The sequence below is a fragment of the Nicotiana tomentosiformis genome, chromosome 1, assembly GCF_000390325.3.
Source record: "Nicotiana tomentosiformis chromosome 1, ASM39032v3, whole genome shotgun sequence".
NCBI classification, from domain to species: Eukaryota; Viridiplantae; Streptophyta; class Magnoliopsida; order Solanales; family Solanaceae; genus Nicotiana; species Nicotiana tomentosiformis.
In genome coordinates, this window is record NC_090812.1 from 45,577,609 (window position 1) to 45,597,347 (window position 19,739).

The 19,739-nt window shown below is 36.9% G+C and overlaps 2 protein-coding genes across 2 annotated transcripts; one reads left to right on the forward strand and one right to left on the reverse strand.

Annotated features, from left to right (window-relative positions):
* Nucleotides 1–1,153: 1,153 nt before the first annotated feature.
* Nucleotides 1,154–1,899, forward strand: LOC138906380 (uncharacterized mitochondrial protein AtMg00810-like). Its single transcript, XM_070195011.1, has 2 exons — nt 1,154–1,529; nt 1,736–1,899. The coding sequence occupies exons 1-2, from the start codon at nt 1,154–1,156 to the stop codon at nt 1,897–1,899; spliced, it is 540 nt and encodes a 179-aa protein (XP_070051112.1).
* Nucleotides 1,900–2,523: 624 nt separating this feature from the next.
* On the reverse strand, nt 2,524–5,067 carry LOC104116518 (wax ester synthase/diacylglycerol acyltransferase 6-like). The gene is made up of 7 exons (XM_009627391.4): nt 4,772–5,067; nt 3,997–4,596; nt 3,842–3,908; nt 3,497–3,606; nt 3,178–3,390; nt 2,936–3,073; nt 2,524–2,833 (listed from the first exon to the last, which is right to left on the reverse strand). Exons 1-7 carry the CDS (start codon nt 4,943–4,945, stop codon nt 2,672–2,674), a joined length of 1,464 nt encoding a protein of 487 aa, XP_009625686.1. The 5' UTR covers nt 4,946–5,067; the 3' UTR covers nt 2,524–2,671.
* Nucleotides 5,068–19,739: the final 14,672 nt, after the last annotated feature.

The following is a 19,739-nucleotide window of genomic DNA, read 5'->3' on the forward strand; positions in this document are numbered from 1 at the left end:
CTTGGACTTAAATATTTCGGTATTTTTGTATACCGAAATATCAAAAACTCAATACCGTATACCGTACCAAAATACCAAAAATTTTGTACCTAAATATACCGAAATACCGAAAAAACCGAAACCGAAATACCAAATTAATTCGGTTCGGTTTGAAATTCGATTTTTCGGATTTTATGCCCACCTCTAGTTACAAGTACTATGATCTGAAAGCACATAAATATTTTATCACTGCGGATGTAACTTTTTTGAAACATCTCCCTATTTTCCACTAGACACTACAAACAAGAATTTCGTTCCTCAAGTTTTGCCAGTGCCTATATTTCTCGTACCACGGGTTAGTCTTCCAAGACACCCCTCAAGTTGTTCCCCCTCCTCTTCAAGTATACTCCAGATGTATTCGCCCTATTGCTAATACCAATAATATCACTACTCCTGATCCAGATACATTGGTAACTCCTGATGACTCATATATTGCTCCTCCGTCGCCTACTCCAGTCATTCCTTCATCAGATGCAGCGACTCCACCAATTGCCATATGCAAAGGTATACATACTACTCGACAACCAAAAAGATATAATTGTTTAAGCTATCATTGGTTGTCCCCATTATACTATACCTTTGTATCTACCCTATATAATGTACCTATACCAAAGACTATTAGTGAAGCATTGGAATATCCAGGATGGAGAGATGCTATGATCGAAGAAATGACTGCTCTAGTGACTAGTAATACTTGGGATTTGGTCCAGGTACCAAAGGAAAAATCTACTATTGGATGTCAATGGGTCTATACAATAAAAGTGGGATCAGATGGAAAACTTGATTGATTGAAGGCTCGCCTTGTTGCCAAATGATGCACCCAAATCTATGGCCTTGACTACAGTGATACATTCTCTCCAGTTGCCAAGATTGCATCTGTTCGACTGCTTATCTCCTTAGCAGCAATGCATCAATGGTCACTTCATCAACTGGATATTAAAAATGCTTTTTTGCATGGCGAGCTCGCTTAGCAGGTTTATATGGAGCAACCTCCTGGGTTTGTTGCTCAGGGGATTCAGACTTCGTATGTCGTCTAAATCGTCCGCTATATGGCCTCAGGCAATCTCCGAGAGCATAGTTTGGTAGATTTAGCTCTGTTGTCCAACAGTTTGGGATGTCACAGAGTGAAGCAGATCACTTTGTTTTCTATCGACATAATGGTCCAGAAAAGAATATTTATTTGGTCGTTTATGTTGATGACATTTTCATAACTGGTAATGATCAAGAAGAAATATCTCAGCTAAAACAATATCTATTCAAATATTTTCAGACCAACGACTTGGGGAAGTTAAAGTATTTTTTGGGAATCGAGGTAGCACAATCTAAGACAGGCATTGCTATCTCACAGAGAAAATACGCTTTGGACATACTTGAAGAGACATGCATGTTAAACTCTAAACTTGTTGACACCCCCATGGATCCAAATATTAAACTCGTGCCTGGACAGGGGGAGCCATTTGAAGACCCTAGCAGATACCGAAGACTGGTCGGTAAACTAAATTATCTCACTATCACACGGCCAGATATTTCATTTGTAGTAAGTGTGGTTAGTTAGTTTCTCCAAGCTCCGTGCAAAGATCATTGGGATGAAGTAATTCGTATTCTCAGATACATAAAAAGAGCTCCAGGACAAGGACTGATATATGAAGACAAAGGTCACAAAATATTGTTAGATATTCTGATGCAAATTGGGCAGGTTCTCTGTCAGATAGACGTTCTACTTCTGGGTACTGTGTCATGATTGGAGGGAATCTAATCCCTTGGAAAAGTAAAAAGCAAGACGTTGTTGCTAGATCTAGTGCAGAAGCAGAATATCGAGCTATGGTCCTTGCCACATGTGAGCTTATTTGGTTGAAATAACTCCTTTGAGAGTTAAAATGTGTCGAATTCAAACAGATGAAGCTTATATGTGACAATTAGGCTGCCCTTCGTATTGCCTCTAATCCCGTTTTTCATGAAAGAATGAAACATATAGAGGTGGATTGTCATTGTATTCGGCAGAAGATCGAGTCCGGATGCATTGCCACCAGCTTCGTCGGTTCAAATGACCAATTGGCAGATATGCTTACTAAGTCCCTTAGAGGAGCTCGGATGGAACACATTTGTAGCAAGCTTGGAGCATATAACATGTTCGCTCCAGCTTGAGGGGGAGTATTAGATATTGTCAGAGAGTATTTTAAATTTTAGATTGTATGTCGGATAGATAGTCAAATATTGTAGGTAGAAGGAGTGATCTCAGGGATGCATTGTTGACTTATGTGTCTAGCTTTTGTGTATATATTCTCGATGTAATCTATCATTTTAAGTATGAAGTGAAATACACTTACATCATTCACAAGGACCAAGGTTGATTAGTTTATTACACATTTGGATGCTCCTCAACAAAACTTGAAAACTTAGTGTTTATTTCATGATTCATAAATGCAAGACTCTGAGTATATGTAAACTTATTGCTGGTGAAAGGAAAAAAAAAACTTATTGCTCAAAATATTATATTTGATTAATATTGTAGTGATATTGATCTGTCGCATTATACTTGTGTACTAATGTTATTGCCACTTCCTAAAATAAAAGAAAAAAGAACTACTATAACATTTGAGCCATAACTAGAAGAGCTTGTCCAGCATTTTTTTTATCCAAGGCAAAAGCCTCTTTCTACCACAGCATCCTTGATAAGCTTTAGAGATTGTTCAAAATCGTCCAGCAGTTGATGTGGATCAGGAATCACACTTTCGTCTGCTGATAGAACTATTGTCATCTTGTTAATATAGCTCTGGAAATTAATCATCAGCGCCTGAAATTTAAATTCGGGGTTATGATGTAAATATAATCTAAACAAGATTACTCTCTATAGATATATCATTACGATTTGGTCAAGCAAATTAGTGATACTTACATGAGGTTGCCCATAAGAACTGGGTGCAAGGTAAGCCATAGGGTGCCCATAGAAGCCAATTTCCTCTTGAGGACCAACCAAATTGGAGAAACACAGTGTTGTATTGGTAAGAATTCTGTGCGATATTGTACTTGAAGCCTGAAATTAATTTATTTTTTTCACAGAAGAAAAAAGGGTCAAATTTTGTAATTAATGAAATCTTATGTGAAGAATGAAACATTGAGAAGTGATTATGCCGTTACCTTAATCCCAAAAAGCTTGAGTGCTAATTTGGAGATGGAAAATGTGCAAATAGCTTCAAGAGAGTTTTTCTTCTTACGATCAATGGTTGCCTTAACTTCTCTAATATAATCTAAAGGGTCATCTCTTAATGCAATTTTAAAGGGTAAAAGGACATAACCAACGCAATTGCCCCACTTTGCCTCAGTGTCCTTGGCCATCATATCAGCTAGAGCCTATATATGTATTTGTTAAACACGAAAAGAATGTCAATAACTTGGCTTGAAGTAAGCTAAGGAAGTTGAAGTGCGAAGATTTTGAAGAAAGAATGGATGCCATCACCTGAATTCCAGTCCTTGATCTTAAGTTAATAAGAAGTGTTGATCTGAGTCTTATGTTCTTAGGGAGATTATTGTTTTTCTCTGTTGCTCCCTTGTCTTTCTTACCCTCACCTGCCAAATTTTGCATTAAAATTTACTGCCATGACTCTGTATTCCCAGCAGTTCAAACAATAAAAGTACTGTTTAAACTAGTTTTTAATTCTTTTTGAATCTAACTTATTTACTCTGATCGTGTAAAGAAAATAGAGATTACAATATTTGTGTAATTTTACATGTTCTATATAACAGGTTGCCTACCTTCTTGTTATTAACAACTACTCCTAATACATGAGGCAGACGAACTTACCATATCTCCTGTTAAGATAGATAGATAAACCAGCCTGTGTTACTCCCACGGCGACATCGTTTATTGTCTGTGCAAGAAATAACAAAATCAATAGACATATATTAGCAACATCTAACATACATCATAGCATTTGATTGGACTAAGAATATATGTACCATATTTAATGTATTTTTCACCAACTTCAAATCATCAAGACTGATTGTCCTATGAGCAAGTCGCCTAGGATTAAACTCAGAACCAGGCCTGCCCTTAATTGGCGTATTTGTGTCCTTCAAAAAAACAGTCGTGGCCATAAACATCAACACATCTACTATTGTGTTCCAAAACAATCTCATAAATGACCAAACTTTTGCAACATATGGCCACAATCCCTTTGACGTCGAATACTGGTCCGAAGAATTAATAGGCCTCTTTTTATTTCCTGGAATAGTTGGAAGTTTATTTGGATGAGCAGTTTGGCGAGTACAGGCGAGTAGAAGGGACATAAAAGAGGTGCCATCTCCAAGTGAATGGTGGATTCGTAAAACGGCAACAGCCTCAGCATCTGATGTTTTGACGTTGAGAAGATGGAGATCCCAGAGAGGTTTTGACTTGTCAAGTGTGGTTTTGCTAAGGTTGTGAATATAGTTATCCACGAATTTGTCTGGTGATTCCTGCAGGTTTTGTTCATCCACTTGTGGCACTACAACGTGCTTTTCTACGTCCACCTTTGTGCGCACCCATTTCATTTCTCCATTATTTTTCTCATCCACCACCTTACAAAGAATGAAACATGTAGTTTAAGAAGGCATACTAGCTACTAAGTCAAAGATCGAAGGCATATGATTTTTTTTTGTTATTTTGAAAATCCTCATTTTTAGTAGTTAACAATACTATTATTTATGTATCGGACGGTTAAATATGTTCAGTCAAATATTACAATTTTCGTACCTGGAGGCTGGAGAAACGAGGATGCTTAACGAAAGTATGGACCAACTGCTCTTTGATAACTTGAGGATTGATTCTTGATTTGCTGCCCATTATGGATAAAACGTGGACGTTGAAGTTGGGCTCGTGAAATAACCTTGCTGACGGACTTAATGGCTCTTCTTCAGCTGCTTCCATGGCTAATTTTGGCTTAGTTTGAATCGGTTACAGACTCGGTTTTATCAATCTTATGGACTCCATTAATGCAGAGAACTTGTTCTCAATAACGTCTAGCTACTAACTACTTAATAGTAATAACTTTTCTGTTGTTTTGAAAATGGGTTTCTGTTGCTTGCTTTATATATAAGTTGGAAAACCAAAGTACGTATTTACTTTCGTCAACATGAATATAGCTGAAGGTTGATGATTGTGCTATAAATGGCAATTGTGTCAGGTCAACAAAGAGCAGTAATAGTTTATTGCTTTCTTTTAGCTCACTATTATCCCAAAATCCTCTAAGAGACAGTTGTTTTGGGAAACCATAGCCTTTGGGTTTTCCTTGGGAAACAGTTTTGATTTTACTGTAGGGCCACATGTATGTATGCGACAAAGAGAGTTCAATTGTCCCCTATACTATACAAATAGAATAGAAATAAATGCTTTGTATGTGCATACATAACACATTTATTAATCCCTTTGATTATAGTAATTATTACTATATAGTGGCAAAGGTGGTTCAAATATTTTGTTCAAATCTCAAATGTTGCATTCTGATAGTATTTTTTTATTTTTTTTTGCATGGTTTTCTTGACCCGTTTTGATATCTGTCGATCCATCTACAGCTTACAAAGCCTTTATTAACTTCTATTGATCTCTAGCTGCATGCCAACTGCACTAGATCTCTTCTTGTCAGGTTTTCGAGTCCTAAACTTGTCACAAACGATTAAAGAGATTTTTGTGATTTTTTAAGGCCGTTAGGCTTTACTTTTTCCAAGAATGAAAAGAAAGTGAGTTGAGAATATGCACACGTACAACTTTTTGTCCTTTTTTTCTTCTAATTTTCTCTTTTGTGAAGTCATTCGGTCCAAATGTAGTGCGGCTGTCTAAAAAAGACTATGGAAGCAGGGAGTGTGATTGAACCCGTAACTTTCGACCTCCAATAAAAATTTGTATGTAAAAATTAATTCGTTAAATTTTGGCAGATATGCATAACTTTAAAAATATACAACAATAACAACAATCCAGTATAATCTCATTAGTGGGGTCTGGGGAGGATAGTGTGTACGCAGACCTTACCTCTACCCTGGGGCAGAGAGGCTGTTTCCAAATGACCCTCGGCATCCTTTCCTCCAAGAACTCCACACCTTGCTCTTGGGGTGACTCGAACTCACAACCTCTTAGTTGGAAGTGGAGGGTGCTTACCATCAGAGCAACCCATAAAGTTTTATACCATTAAAAATATAATGGGTTTAATTTTAAAATAATTTTAAAATTTTAAAAGTTAAACCCATAAAGTTTAAATTCTGGATCCACTTCTATAAAAGGTTGAAACTTTCATAAAATTTTAAAAGCTGAACCCATAAAGTTTATATATATATATACGCGCCGACTTTCTTTGTAATAAGCGCCATTCAAGAAAGGACAGAGTTAAACGTCTGTTTCTTGATAAGCAAACATGGACTCGAGAGTTTTGCTGATCTCCAACTAGCAAGTTAGATCTGATTATTCTATTATTTCAAGCTATATATTAGTGATCTCATCACGTGTACTCATCAGCATGCAATTATCTAGTCAAAGACCCAATCATGTTCTCTATTATAGCTGCAATGCATCAGCTGGTCGAAATAAAGTCTTTGGCCATTTCCTCTTCTTCTACATCTCCTAGTGTCCCATACAATCATGCTAATAAATAAATAAATAAAAGGTGATTATTTAATTAAAGTTTGTATTTTTATGAGCAAGTTATTAATTTTAGTAAAGGAAATGAACAAGAAGAATGACAACATAAAACCTCGGAATATTCCAAATAAAACTTCTAAAATGGATGGCCGCGCCGCCTGACGATCTCCCTTCTTTTTTCTTACTTAAAGTGGTTGGTTTTTACTAACAAAAAATAATGAAACAAAATATGAGAGTGAGACATACCAACTCCCGGTAATACAAATGAGAGAAAGTGGACGTATCCAATTTCCTCTACATGTTAAAAAAAGAGCAACAATGAAAACTACGTCATCCTTGGATACAAGAAGATCAGATGTCAGCAAAATGAATCACCAACCTAATACTTATTCTTAAACAGTACTTCCTTTCCCTTGTTTTATTTGGAGAGTATAGGAGGTTCTTCTTTGATCACATTTTTTTAGATATTTAGCAAATATTCTAAATTATTATAATTTATAATATTATTTTATAAACTGTAAATATGTAAATTTTATTTTCAAAAACTTGAAGAATTTATATTTAAATTTATGGTTAAAATTATGAAATTTGACCCTCATACTCCGAACCTTGCCACATAAAGTGTAACGAAGGGAGTACATTAATTCATTAAACCCTTTAAAATTTGTAGATTTAAAATTATAATATTTAAGTTGTTATTACATATCAGCTTGTTTTATGTAACACTCTGAAATTCGGACTAGTGTGAATGTCTTAAATGAGTATTAATTTGATATTTTAGACATGTGAAATCATATCGAGATGAGTATGGGTGGAAATAGTTGTTTTGGAATCAAGACGGAGAGTGAGGTGCATAAAATTCGATAAAATCGACTAAGTTTATGAAAGATCTGTCTTCCAGCCTGATTTCGTGAAGATCTATTAGGAATTTGAGAAAACTTAAAACATGAAAGTTGTAGATATTTGAATACATTTCCAATGATATATTGTGGAGCTCGAACGGATCTTTATAAAAAAAGTTATGTATATTTAACTGGACAATGCGCAGTATGTGTGCCCAGGTGCGCGCCCAGCTGGTCCCGTGCGCAGCTGCGCACTTGTAGCAGTGCTATTGCCCTTTATGCGCGTCCAGGTGTGCTGTTGGACCTTCAGTTGCATATAAGCGCACCCGGAAAGCCGTTTTAAAAGCCCTACTTCGTCCCCCACACCCCAAAACACGAAAACTTATTCTATAAAGGGAAGCTCTCAAGAACCTAACTTCCCCAAGGTCCTTCCATCATCCAAGGTAAATTCTAATGATGATTTTAAGTTAATTTCAATTCTTCAATACCTTATTAACATGAGTAAACCCTCCAAATCATTAGATATCTGGGACATCATTGTTGAGAAAAGAAACCCTAGAACTCGAATTCAAGAAGATTGAACGTCAAAGGGTAATATCTTCACCCTCTAATTGATTATAGCATTGGCTTAATGATTATAGACTCTAAGTTCATGAGATATGAGTTGATGGGTTTGATAGAAAAGCATGAACAGTTATAGGTTTGGGTTGTTGATTGTTGATTATTGGTTAAGAGTCTTGTTTATCTTATGGGTGATGAATGATATTGATTACAAGAAATTTGAGATTTTATAAGTAATCAAAACATGATTATTATTGCTAATATGGAATTCCTTTGACTTGTATTGATATAGATTAAAGTTAAAAGGGTTGGCGAATATTGTATTACGCTCAAGAGCAGGAAATTAAGGTATGTGAGGTTAACTCTCTATGTTTGGGAATGTTAATGATTCTCCCCACATTACGTTTCTTTTATGACATTACTAACTGCCTCAGAAATATAGGTAAGCTAGTTCCTTGAATAGTTGCAGAACTTCTATTCTCTAATTCCGTAACTCGTTCATGACTTTCATTATGAACGTTGTGAGCTCAGGCGTAATCAATATAGACTTGGGTTTGATGCCCCAGAGTCTCAGTCTAGATTACTCATCAATTCATAAACAGTTGAAGATTCAGTTTTCATAATCGGTTTATGAATACATGTCTCAGTCTAGTCCTATTCAGTATTCCAGTATCATGTAACTCAGTATGATTCATTATTTCAGCATCACGTATTGCAGTATGATTCTCAGTTCCTGAATTTAAACCCATAAATGTTAAACACCTGTATTGGGCTTGAGGCCGTAGTTTATGCTTTATGCATATTTGGGCCTGAGGCTGTAGTTTATGTTTTATGCATGTTTGGGCCTGGGGCCGTAGTTTATGCTTTATGCATTTTTGGGCCTGAGGTCGTAGTTAGGGGTGTTCAAAACCGAACCAAAATCGAAAATCGAACCGCAAAAGTGGCTTAATAGCTTATTGGTATCAGGTTATCGGTTTAACGGATGGGGAACAGATTGAAATTTTATTATTAACGGCTTATCGGTTTGGGGGCGGATTATTCAATTTTCTTATCGGATAAACTGTTAACTCGTATATATATATATATATATATATATATATATATATATATATATATATATATATATATATATATATCCCTTCCATAGTTCCACTTATCCACTGTTGAAGAATTTCTATTTTTTCTGTTGCTCAAACCTATAACATGCCAACAATCTCCTTCGTTGCATGTTATAAATATATAGGTAAATGGGATATTAATGCCACCAGATGGACTAGATTGTTGGCCAAAAGAAGATAGTAGCAAGCAATGGCTTGTGTTTTATGACCATTGAAGGTAACGGTGAAAAATGATGGGAATACATGCAAAGTAAACTGGCTTTTTGCTGGTATTTACTAGTAACAATGTAACACGAATGACCAAAATAGGCCTCTGTAATATATATTTAACTAGGCAGATAAACCGCCCGATAATAGCTAAACCGATACCAATCCTCCTAATATATTATCGGGTGGCTAGAGGATTAATACATTTAAAAGCCGAAAGCCAAACCGTTAAGAGTAAATAACCGTCTGATCCGCCCGATAAGCAGCCCTAGTCGTAGTTATGTATCCGTATACTTGGGCCCGAGGCCGTAGTTTATTCAGATAAATAGGTGGTTCATCATTCAGAACAGGGAGTATTCATATCCTTACTTCCTTTGTTCAGTTATCAATTATCTTTTCACTTTTAGTTTCATCAGTTATCAGCTACCAGTTACCAGTTATCAGCTCACTTTCAGTTTCAGCATTTATAACTCTTTCTTTTAGTTATTTTACATACTAGTGCAATTCAAATGTACTGGCATCCCTTTCGTTCGGGTAATAATTTACAGGTTGATAATTCAGAGCGTTAGGATTCTCGTACCAGCTATATGGTGAGCCCTAGTTCTTTCGGTGCATTATCATTACTTTATAGTCTTCGATATTTTTGACAATTAGTATTTTTAGTACTTCATTAGAGGCTTCATAGACAAGAATAACAGCTAAACAGAGTCACAGGCTTTTCATGTTAAGCAATGTTTGCTATAGATATGTTTTAGAATTTTATTAGTGCTTCGCACTTGATTTATAACATTCAGACTTTCAGTATATCAGCATGCATTAGCTTATCTTCCACATTCAGTATGTCCTGATATAACATGTTGATTCAGCCAGTCAGTTGGTTCGCTCAGTCGTATGTAGCCAAAAATCAGGTGTCGTGTTACGTCCAGGCCCAGGTTCGGGGCATGACAAAGCTTGGTATCAAAGCACTAGGTTCAAGTTTCCTAGGGATTTTATGAAGCCGTGTCCAACAGAGTTTCCTTTATATGTATGTGTCGTCCATGCATATAAACGGTTAACTATCAAGACATTCAGGATTGTCTCATTTCTTTCTACTCTAGATCGTGCCATGAAACTTAGAGCAATAGGTAACCTTCTCTTCCTATCAAATTCCAGACGTATCGAATGCCCAAGCGACGGGCAGGAAGATCCCAAGGTGCTAGCGAGGATGATTGCCCATTGGGATATAATTACAGGTAGGTAACAAATGAGACTTGAGAGGATGTTGAAAGTGGGATGCAATGGATAGAAGTATAGATTAGAGAATAACCTTATCAGAAAGTACAAAAGCAGTTATTATGTTTTATGGTTATCAGTTTACCTCAGTTACCAGTTGTATAGTACTCTTTCAGTTAGCAGATTTATGGTTATTCAGTATGCCAGTATTCAGTTATTTAGTTGTCAGATCTCTAATTTTCAGTGTATCCTATTTCTGGTGACTTGTGAGTATACAGTGATGCCTATGGTGCTCAAAGAAAGTGTAAGTAACAGTGATTATAGAGAAATCTTCGCACGTTTTAGGTTCGGATTAAGACCCAAAGGTCGCCAGATGATGCAGAAAGTAATTTATCAGATGATGATATACTCTGAAGGACAAGTTTGTGTATGGTAGTGTCTTTTTACCTCACAGAACAATTTCATTTTAATTCTTGAAAATAGAGCCACAGGTTGGATGATGATAGTTTAGATGTCAGACCCCACGGTGTAACAGGTTAAGAATTTAGCCACAACGGGAATAGAATTAACCACTATAGTTTTGGACAGAAAAGAGCCTAGGGGCAAAATACCTAAGAGTCAGAAACGTTTGATATTACCAAAGAAGTATTTTTCGTACAACTCATGCATATGACTATGAAGATATGATGTACAAAATGAGAACCAAGAGCAGGCGATATTGAATTTCAAGGAATAATTTTAAGTTGTTCAGATTTATTTAAATCGGAACTAGAAAGTACTACGTTAGTAAGTTACTATAAGAAGCAACTATTATTGTGAGATAAAAGATATGATAGTTTCCCCTTAGATTATGTGACTAAGTGTTTACCCCGGATATTTATAGTTTGATATGATTTTGAAATGTATAGAAAGTTTGGGGTTAGATATTCCAATTTCATTTAAAACAGATAAAATTTCCCTAAGTGTGATCCATGTATATAGTTTTAATAAAAAAGAAAATATAGTATGCGACCGTAGAATAGGGGCGGATGGTGAAGGAAGTTAGGAATAACCTTATGCTTCACTTTAGTTATTCAAAGCAGAACAAGAAAACATGATGCTAGCAGGTGGTTAGTGAAAGAATAGTAAGTAAGTTTTGAGTAGATACAGTGAATTAGCAATTTCTGCAGAGCTAGTAGAGGTACAATTTGATTTACTTAGCTAGGTTAACACTAATGAGTGGGTAACATTTTGAAATACCGAATGAGTATTAGAATCCAAAAAGTTTAAGTTAAACCCTAAGTACAGTGACATTGGAAGAAAAAAAATCAACCAGGCAGTAAGAAAGCAAACTACAGAACAATAGCCTTTAATAGTTAGCGAAAAGGGATTTTCCCAAGATTGACAGTATGAGCAGAGTTAAATCATTAAGATTGTGTATGATAGTTGTGAATACATCAACTTTCCGTTTATGTAAGTAATTTAGTTTTTCCTAGTTAGAAAGATTGCTTAGAAGTAAGTCGGAAGATGAGTCGTTATTGACATAAAGTGCAAAGAATTTTATAAGATAATGGAAGTTGTTTGGATCCCATCAAAAGAGAAGGATCCGCGAGTACAAGACCTTAACCTTTGGTCTAAGGGCGAGATGTGAAAATCTCCATTAAATCTAGTTGGAAATTTGAAACCTGCATAGTGAGTATGGGATATAAAAGCTATAGAATTATGCCCAGTTACGTATCACAAGGGTAGTGCCATTGCACGAGACTCTAATCTTCGGAGTACTGGTCAAAGACTTAGCTCACAACAATACTATTATTTTTTTTCAGAAAGTACCTTAAAAGATAATTAATTATGGGAAGTAGCTCATGGTTGAGTCAAACAAGATAACTATGTTGTAAGAAGTTCATCGCATAGCCAAGCTAGGAGTTCGACTTTCGGACTCCGAAGATGGTGGAGTTGTTATCCAGAACATGACTTGTTCCTCCTTAGTAGCCGAAGTAAGGGAGAAACAATGTAGTGATCCCTAGTTGTTGCAGTTGAATGAGGGGATTCACAAGCATAAGACGATGGATTTTGAACCAGGGTGAGAGATGGTACTTTGAGGTACCAAGATAGACTGTGTGTTCCATACATAGATGGACTTATAGAGGGAGGATCATTTTAGAAGCCCATAATTTCAGATCGTGGTGCTCAGTTTACAACAAACCTTTAGAAGTCCTTTCCAAAAGGATTAGGCGCAAGAGTAAACATCGGCATAGTTTTTCATCCTCTGAAAGATGGCCAGGTAGAGCGCACTATTCAGACACTTGAGGATATGTCCTTGATTTTAAAGGTAATTGGGATGATCACATAGCTCTCATTGAGTTTGCTTATATTAACAACTACCATTCTAGTATCAAGATAGCACCGTACGAATCTCTATATGGGTGAAGGCATAGATAGCCAATTAGTTGGTTCGAAGTTGGCGAAGCAGAGTTGTTAGGACCAGATTTGGTCTATCAAGCTATGGAGAAAGTCAAGTTGATTCAAGAGCATTTGGAGATGGATCAGAGTCGCCAAAAGTCCTATTTAGACGTACGGCATAAAGACCCAGAGTTTCAAGTTGATGATTGGGTGTTTCTGGAAGTTTCGCCTATGAAAAGTGTTATAAGATTTGGGAAGAAAGGAAAGCTCAGCCCCAGATACATCGGGCCGTATAGGATCCTATGAAGGGTCGGGCAAGTAGCTTATGAGTTAGAGTTGACACCAGAATTGGCATATGTACACCAGTATTTCACGTGTCATGTTATAATATTCAAGTTTCCAATATTCAGATATTCATGTCAGTTCAGTACTCAGATATTCATGCCAGCTTAGTACTCAGATATTCATGTCAATTCAGTACTTAAATATTCATGCCAGTTCAGTATTCATATATCCATGTTAGTTCAGTATTCACCTATCCATGGCAAACCAGTATTCACGTATATGTTTCATGTTATCCGTAATATAATGACTTGTGAGGCTTGTGTTAAACTCTTTAGCTGGCGGGTGTTTTGGAGAAATTTTGAAGGTAACTAACCTTTTCATTTAGACCTTATATTATAATCTCCATGTCTTCCAGTATTCAGTCAGCTCAGTATTCAGTCAGTTCAGTAGTCATTCAGTTCAATACCTATTCAGTTCAGTATCTTAGCAGTTCAATAATCATGTATTCATTCAATTTAGTATGTAGGCATTCATAACAGTTCAGTATTCACATATTTCTATCAGACACATTTAAGGCCAGAGTTAGCCGTAGTTACAGAAAGGACAATTATTCAAGGACGAATGATCCCAAGGGGAGATAATGTAAAACTCCATAAATTTGAACTAGGTGTAAATGTGTTAAATAAGTATTAATTTGATATTTTATACATGTGAAATCCCATTGGAATGAGCATGGGTGAAAATAGTTACTTTGGAATCAAGACGGAAAGTGAGGTGCGTACAATTCGATAAAATCAACTAAGTTTATGGAAGTTCTGTATTCCAGCCTGATTTAGTGCAAATCTATTAGGAATTTTGATATTTTATACTTCAATACCACACAAGAGGGGGTGATTTGTGTGATGTCCAATTTTTCGTGTGCATAGATTATAGAAGTACATGGTTCTTCTATGTGTTCCTTATACTACTGTTGCGAAATAATAAATGCAGAAAGTAAAGAACACAAGTATTTTTACATGAAAAACACCAGGCTCAAAAGGTGAAAAAACCATGACCTACTACCTAGTAGGATTTTCCCCAACACTTCACTAAATCACTGAGCAAAAACAGTATTTACAAAACTCTTTGTAAACCTAAGGATTACCTATAACCCTTTGTGGCAACCAGCCTCAGACTGTTGCAACAATTTCAAGTTAACTCTAACTTAAATACTACACTCAGAGTACCTAGTACAAATACTTCTAGAGAAAGCTGAAAGGTACAACTCAAACACCCTACTACAACTGAATTATAATAAAATATAGACACTTTGAACTGGTTCTTCTATCTGGTTCATGTAACTTCAGCTTCGCGCACTTGAATCACAGAGGAATTGCTTGCAAAATGCCTTGCTATTTTGTTCTCAACTCTCGTTTAACTTCAGCGTTAGTGCGTGTCTGTAAAATGAGAATATCCTGCAATATATAGATTTAGTAGAATAGAAAATAACTAGAAGTCTAATGCTTTACTCTTCCTTGGTGGAAGAGTTCTAGTTATCTTCAACTTCTAACTCCTCCCTTATATAGGATAGAGTTCTCTTCGAGTAAAGAGTCCTTCTCTTTATCAATTATGCAATCTTTTCATTCAGGAGATATCAGATATAACTACTTAAGCTTATCTCCTTCACGTGCATGCCTTGTGCTTGAATCTTCCCGTATCTGTGTACACTGTGTATGGACATGGTTCATGCTTAAGTTCTTTTGTCAATCATCAAAACAAACTTACTTAGGCCAACAAATCCCCTCTTTTTGATGATGACAAACTCTGTGCTTTTCATAAGCATAAAACATGTTTCAACACATCTCAACATCAACACAATGTTAGAACGCTTTTCATTTAAAGTCATAAATCATCAAGAAGCGGGTTCATTAGGTTATAAATATCACAGTGCAAAGTAAAAAGCACAACATATCTCCCCTCTTTTGGCATCATCGAAAAGTTGCATAATTATATTAGATAACCAGATTTTAATAGATATCACTCATGGCTACTGGGGCTACTTGAAATGCAATCATGGAGTCAAGCATCATTTATCAATCTAATGATATTAGCTATCTAAGAAGCATCAACAAATAGTTAGAGCACAAAAATAGTTGATTATCATTGATACTAGTCATCCACAAAGCATAAAGAAAAATAAAGGTACTGGATCATGAGCAAAAATAACAACAACAAAAATCCCATTCGGGTCACTGGTTTGTCTAACTAGGCTAGGAAGGTTTCAAGGCTGGGAAGGACCAGGTTCTTGGTTTCTGGCCCGAAGCAGCTTCAACATATCATGAAGAATGCCTTCATTCTTCTCCTTCTCCTTTGCAAGCTCATCCCTGAGAACATCCCTCTCAGTTTCTACTTCAGCTAGCCCCTTCTTCAGCCTCTCAATCTCAGCATCCTTGGCCCCACTCTCCTGTACCAAGGCTCTCACTTTGCTGTTCACAGGCACCTTCTTGGAAGAACCAGGTTCTTTAGCAGCAACATGGACTTCATAGGCGCAAATAATCAAAATGTTTGCCCCAAAGTGATCTTTGCTTGTACCAACATCCCATTTCTTTAGGGGAACCTTGAAATGATCCAGTATGGTGGTGAGAATGAAACCATAGGGTATGACATGAGTTTTGGTGCCATTTAGAACCCTATCAAGGAGCTGGATAATAAACCTTGGCCAATTAATCTGCCTCTCACTATCCAGGCATTACATGAGGACCAAGTCCATAAAGGTGGTAATGGGCCTTCTTTCCTGCCTGGGCAGCACAACTTTGTTAACGAATTCGAAAAGTACTTTGTGGGCAGGCTTCATCTCACTTTTGTATATAGACTTGAGCTCTAGCTCTAACTCATTATCAGCAAACTTTTTTGTAATGGCAAGGGAGGTGGGGAGGTTCTCTAGGCTTGGCCATTTGAGCTTTTTATAATCATTGTACCCTTCAGCAGGTACATCCAGAATCTCTCCCAATTCTTTATCGTTAAAGCTCACAGTCACCCCCTTCACCACACTGGTGACTGCCATTTTTGATCTCACTATTTGCCATGAACTCCACAATTTCAGTTCTGGCAAGCCTTCCATCCATCTGAAGGACCATGTCCTTCCAACCCTGCAGTTGCAGTTTTTCCATCAGCATCACCATGTCTTCCTCCTCCAAGTCCCTAAGGAGTCTACCCTTCAAGATGGTTCTTTACCAAACTTCTCCTCCTTGTCCTGTTCTTCATCGGTTTTTCTTCTTCTTCACTCTCATTTTCCTCCACTACTTTCACTTTTCTAGATTTCATGCAGACCTCGTTCTTTTCACCAATGTAGAAGGCTCTGCAGACTTTGTCTTTGAAGGAGACTTCTTTTTGGAAGTCTTTCTTTTCTTTGTCTTAGGAGTCGCAACCTCTTCTTCCTTTGCCTTTTCTTTATCATGAAGTACCAGGTCCATCTCCTCAATTTTAACTGCCTCAACAGGCTCACTCACTTTCTTTTTTCCCTTTGCAGCAGCTTTTCTTTTACTCTCTTCTAGGACTCTCTCCAGTTCAGCCTCACTTTGCTTATTCTGACTCCTTGTAGATATTCCTCTTGTAGGAGGAGTCTCTACAGGGATAGAAGAGGAAGCCTTTCTCCTCTTGTTTGCCCTAGCAATTCTAGGGATTTTAACTCCTGAACTCTTCTTCTTTTTCGAATTGTAGCTATCAGACACCCGTTTTAGTAGGTTTTCGAGGGGTCCCTGTACAGTTGGAACATGTTCTTGGAACCTCTTCCTCAAACTAACCAACCCCTCAGTTGCACTTGCATCTCCAGACCCACTACCCTCTTCTTCTCTCAAATTGTCTTCCTCCCCAGCAACATCCTCACTCTATAACACCATAGCCCCAGTCTCCTTAGTCAACTCAGCAGGAACAGGTGAAGATTCAACAACTCCTTCTTTTTCGTTTCCCCTCACATCACCTTGAGCACCCTCACTCTCCTTTTCTTTTCTCCTTTTATTTTTACCACTAGTTCTTCCAGATTCAGCGGTTTCATCCCCAGCAATAGTTCCTACCAGAACAAACCTATCCTCCAAATTCTTAGCAACCTCAAAAATTTTCTCAGATGTAATCTTAAGACCAGATGTTACCTGCTCTATTTCAGATGAAACGGTTTCTTCCCCCTCAGTTGCAGACTTAAAGGAATCTTTAATATTTTGGGGCTCTTTTGCCTAGCTTGCTTTCAATTGTTCATTTATTTTCTTGATTTGTTCACTACCAGCGACGTTCTTGCGAGCAAGCCTCCGGATCCTTTCTTTCTTAGAGATAGGTGTGGTTGAGGGTGTGGTTGAAGGTGTGGGTATGGATTCTTTGGGTGGTGATGAAGGATTTTCATAAAGGTTTTCCATTGATGATGGTATAAGAAGTGTGTGTATGTATTGAAAAGATGAGAGAAGATAGAGAGAATTATTTGACGGTAGAAAATTAGAAGTGAAGAAATGGCTAAGTCCAAATCAATTTAAAGAGGGAGAGTTTAATTGGATAACGACAGCTTTTCAGAAGCTCTGGAAGACGTTGCCTAGAATCTAGGGAAGTCTCTAACGTCTTTTCAAACTGACTCCCAGTTTGATTATTGCGCTGGGGACTCTCTTTGGGTGAAACCGATTCTTATTGTAACTGATAAGCTTGAGGAAGATTAGGAATAAATGGGACTCTCCTATTAATCATGATCCAAATACAATTATTTCAAAATATGCTGAGTGGAGAGTACATATCATATAATCTTGATGAATCAGGTTCTTCACTGAGAATTTTCTTGTGCAAGTCTGAAATTTTCAAGAAAATAGAGATAATATCATTAGAGATTAATGATACATTTTTGCACATGGCACAAGAGTATACTAGTGAAAGTATGAGACTGAGCAAAAATCTAATTTAATTATGTACAAAATTCACAAATTATCTAACTAATTTTTGAGTTAGAACTGGTTCTTTTTAGGTGATCTTAATCATTCCTAACTCTAAATTGTTCCTTTCAAAGTGATCTCTACTTAGAGTTTTTGTGAAGATGTCAGCTATTTTCTTGTCAGCAGCACAAAATTCCACAGTGATCAAATATTTTTCATAGTTGTCCCTCAAAAAGTGATGTCTAACATCTATGTGCTTAGTTCTTTTATGATGAACCGGGTTCTTGGTCATACTAACTGCACTGGTGTTGTCACAAAAATGGGGATACCTTCTACATCAATTCTAAAGTCCATTAATTATTGTTTGATCCACAAAAATTGAGCACAACATGAGGCAGCAGCTACATACTCAGCTTCAGCAATAGACAAGGCCACAAAATTTTGCTTTTTGGTGGCCTAAGACACAAGACATGAGCCAAGAAAGTGTGCCATACCTAAAGTGTTCTTTCTATCCACAAGAAAACTTGTGTAATCAGCATCAGCATATCCCACTAAGTTTAAATTACTACCTTTTGGATACCATAGACAAAGGTCAGTGGTGCCTTTTAGGTATCTCAAGATCCTCTTGACGGCAATCAAGTAAGACTCCTTTCGATTTTCTTGAAATCTAGCACAAAGGCCTACACTGAAAATAATGTCAGGTCTACTAGCGGTGAGATATAACAAAAAGCCAATCATTCCCCTATACAACTTCTGATCAACAGATGAACCAGGTTCATCTGTATCCAATTTTGTAGATGTTGCTATAGGAGTGTCAATTTCTTTGGAGTCTTCCATTTTAAACCTTTTAAGAAACTCTTTCACATACTTCTGCTGATGGATCATAGTCCCATTTGAATTTTGCTTAATTTGTAAGCCTAAAAAGAAATTAAGCTCACCCATCATACTCATTTCAAATTCACTCCCCATTAGTTTAACAAATTCTTTACTTAACTTATCAGTAGTTGCTCCAAAGATTATATCATCAACATATCTGAACTACCAAGAGATCTTTACCTTTTTCTTTCAAGAACAAAGTATTGTCAATTTTACATCTCTTGTAGCCATGCTCAAGCAAGAATTTTGACAATCTTTCATACCATGCTCTTGGAGCCTGCTTGATCCCATAAAGTGCCTTGTCAAGCTTGTACATATGATCAGGACATTCCTTGCTTTCAAAGACCGGAGGTTGCTTGACAAATACTTCTTCCTTTAGATAGCCATTGAGGAAGACACTCTTGACATCCATCTAATGGAGAGTGAATTCCATGTAAGCAGCAAAGGCTATAATGAGTCTAATTGCTTCCAATCTTGCAACTGGAGCAAAAGTCTCATCATAATCTATGTCTTCCTATTGACTATATCCTTGAACCACCAATATTGCCTTGTTCCTTGTAATTGTTCCATCTTCGTCAAGTTTGTTTCTAAAGACCCATTTTGTGCCAATTACTGATCTGTCCTTGGGTCTTGGTACCAGATGCCAAACTTGACTTCTCTCAAACTGGTTGAGTTCATCTTGCATTGCATTCACCCATTATTCATCCTGCAAAGCCTCAACAACATT

Coding starts and splice junctions, on each gene's coding strand:
- LOC138906380 (XM_070195011.1), top strand. CDS start 1,154: ATGTCACAGAGTGAAGCAGATCACTTTGTTTTCTATCGACATAATGGT. Junction 1,530..1,735: donor CAGATACCGAAGACTGGTCG/GTAAACTAAATT, acceptor CAAATTGGGCAG/GTTCTCTGTCAGATAGACGT.
- LOC104116518 (XM_009627391.4), bottom strand. CDS start 4,945: ATGGAAGCAGCTGAAGAAGAGCCATTAAGTCCGTCAGCAAGGTTATTT. Junction 4,597..4,771: donor CTCGTTTCTCCAGCCTCCAG/GTACGAAAATTG, acceptor ATTCTTTGTAAG/GTGGTGGATGAGAAAAATAA. Junction 3,909..3,996: donor TGAAAAATACATTAAATATG/GTACATATATTC, acceptor TTTCTTGCACAG/ACAATAAACGATGTCGCCGT.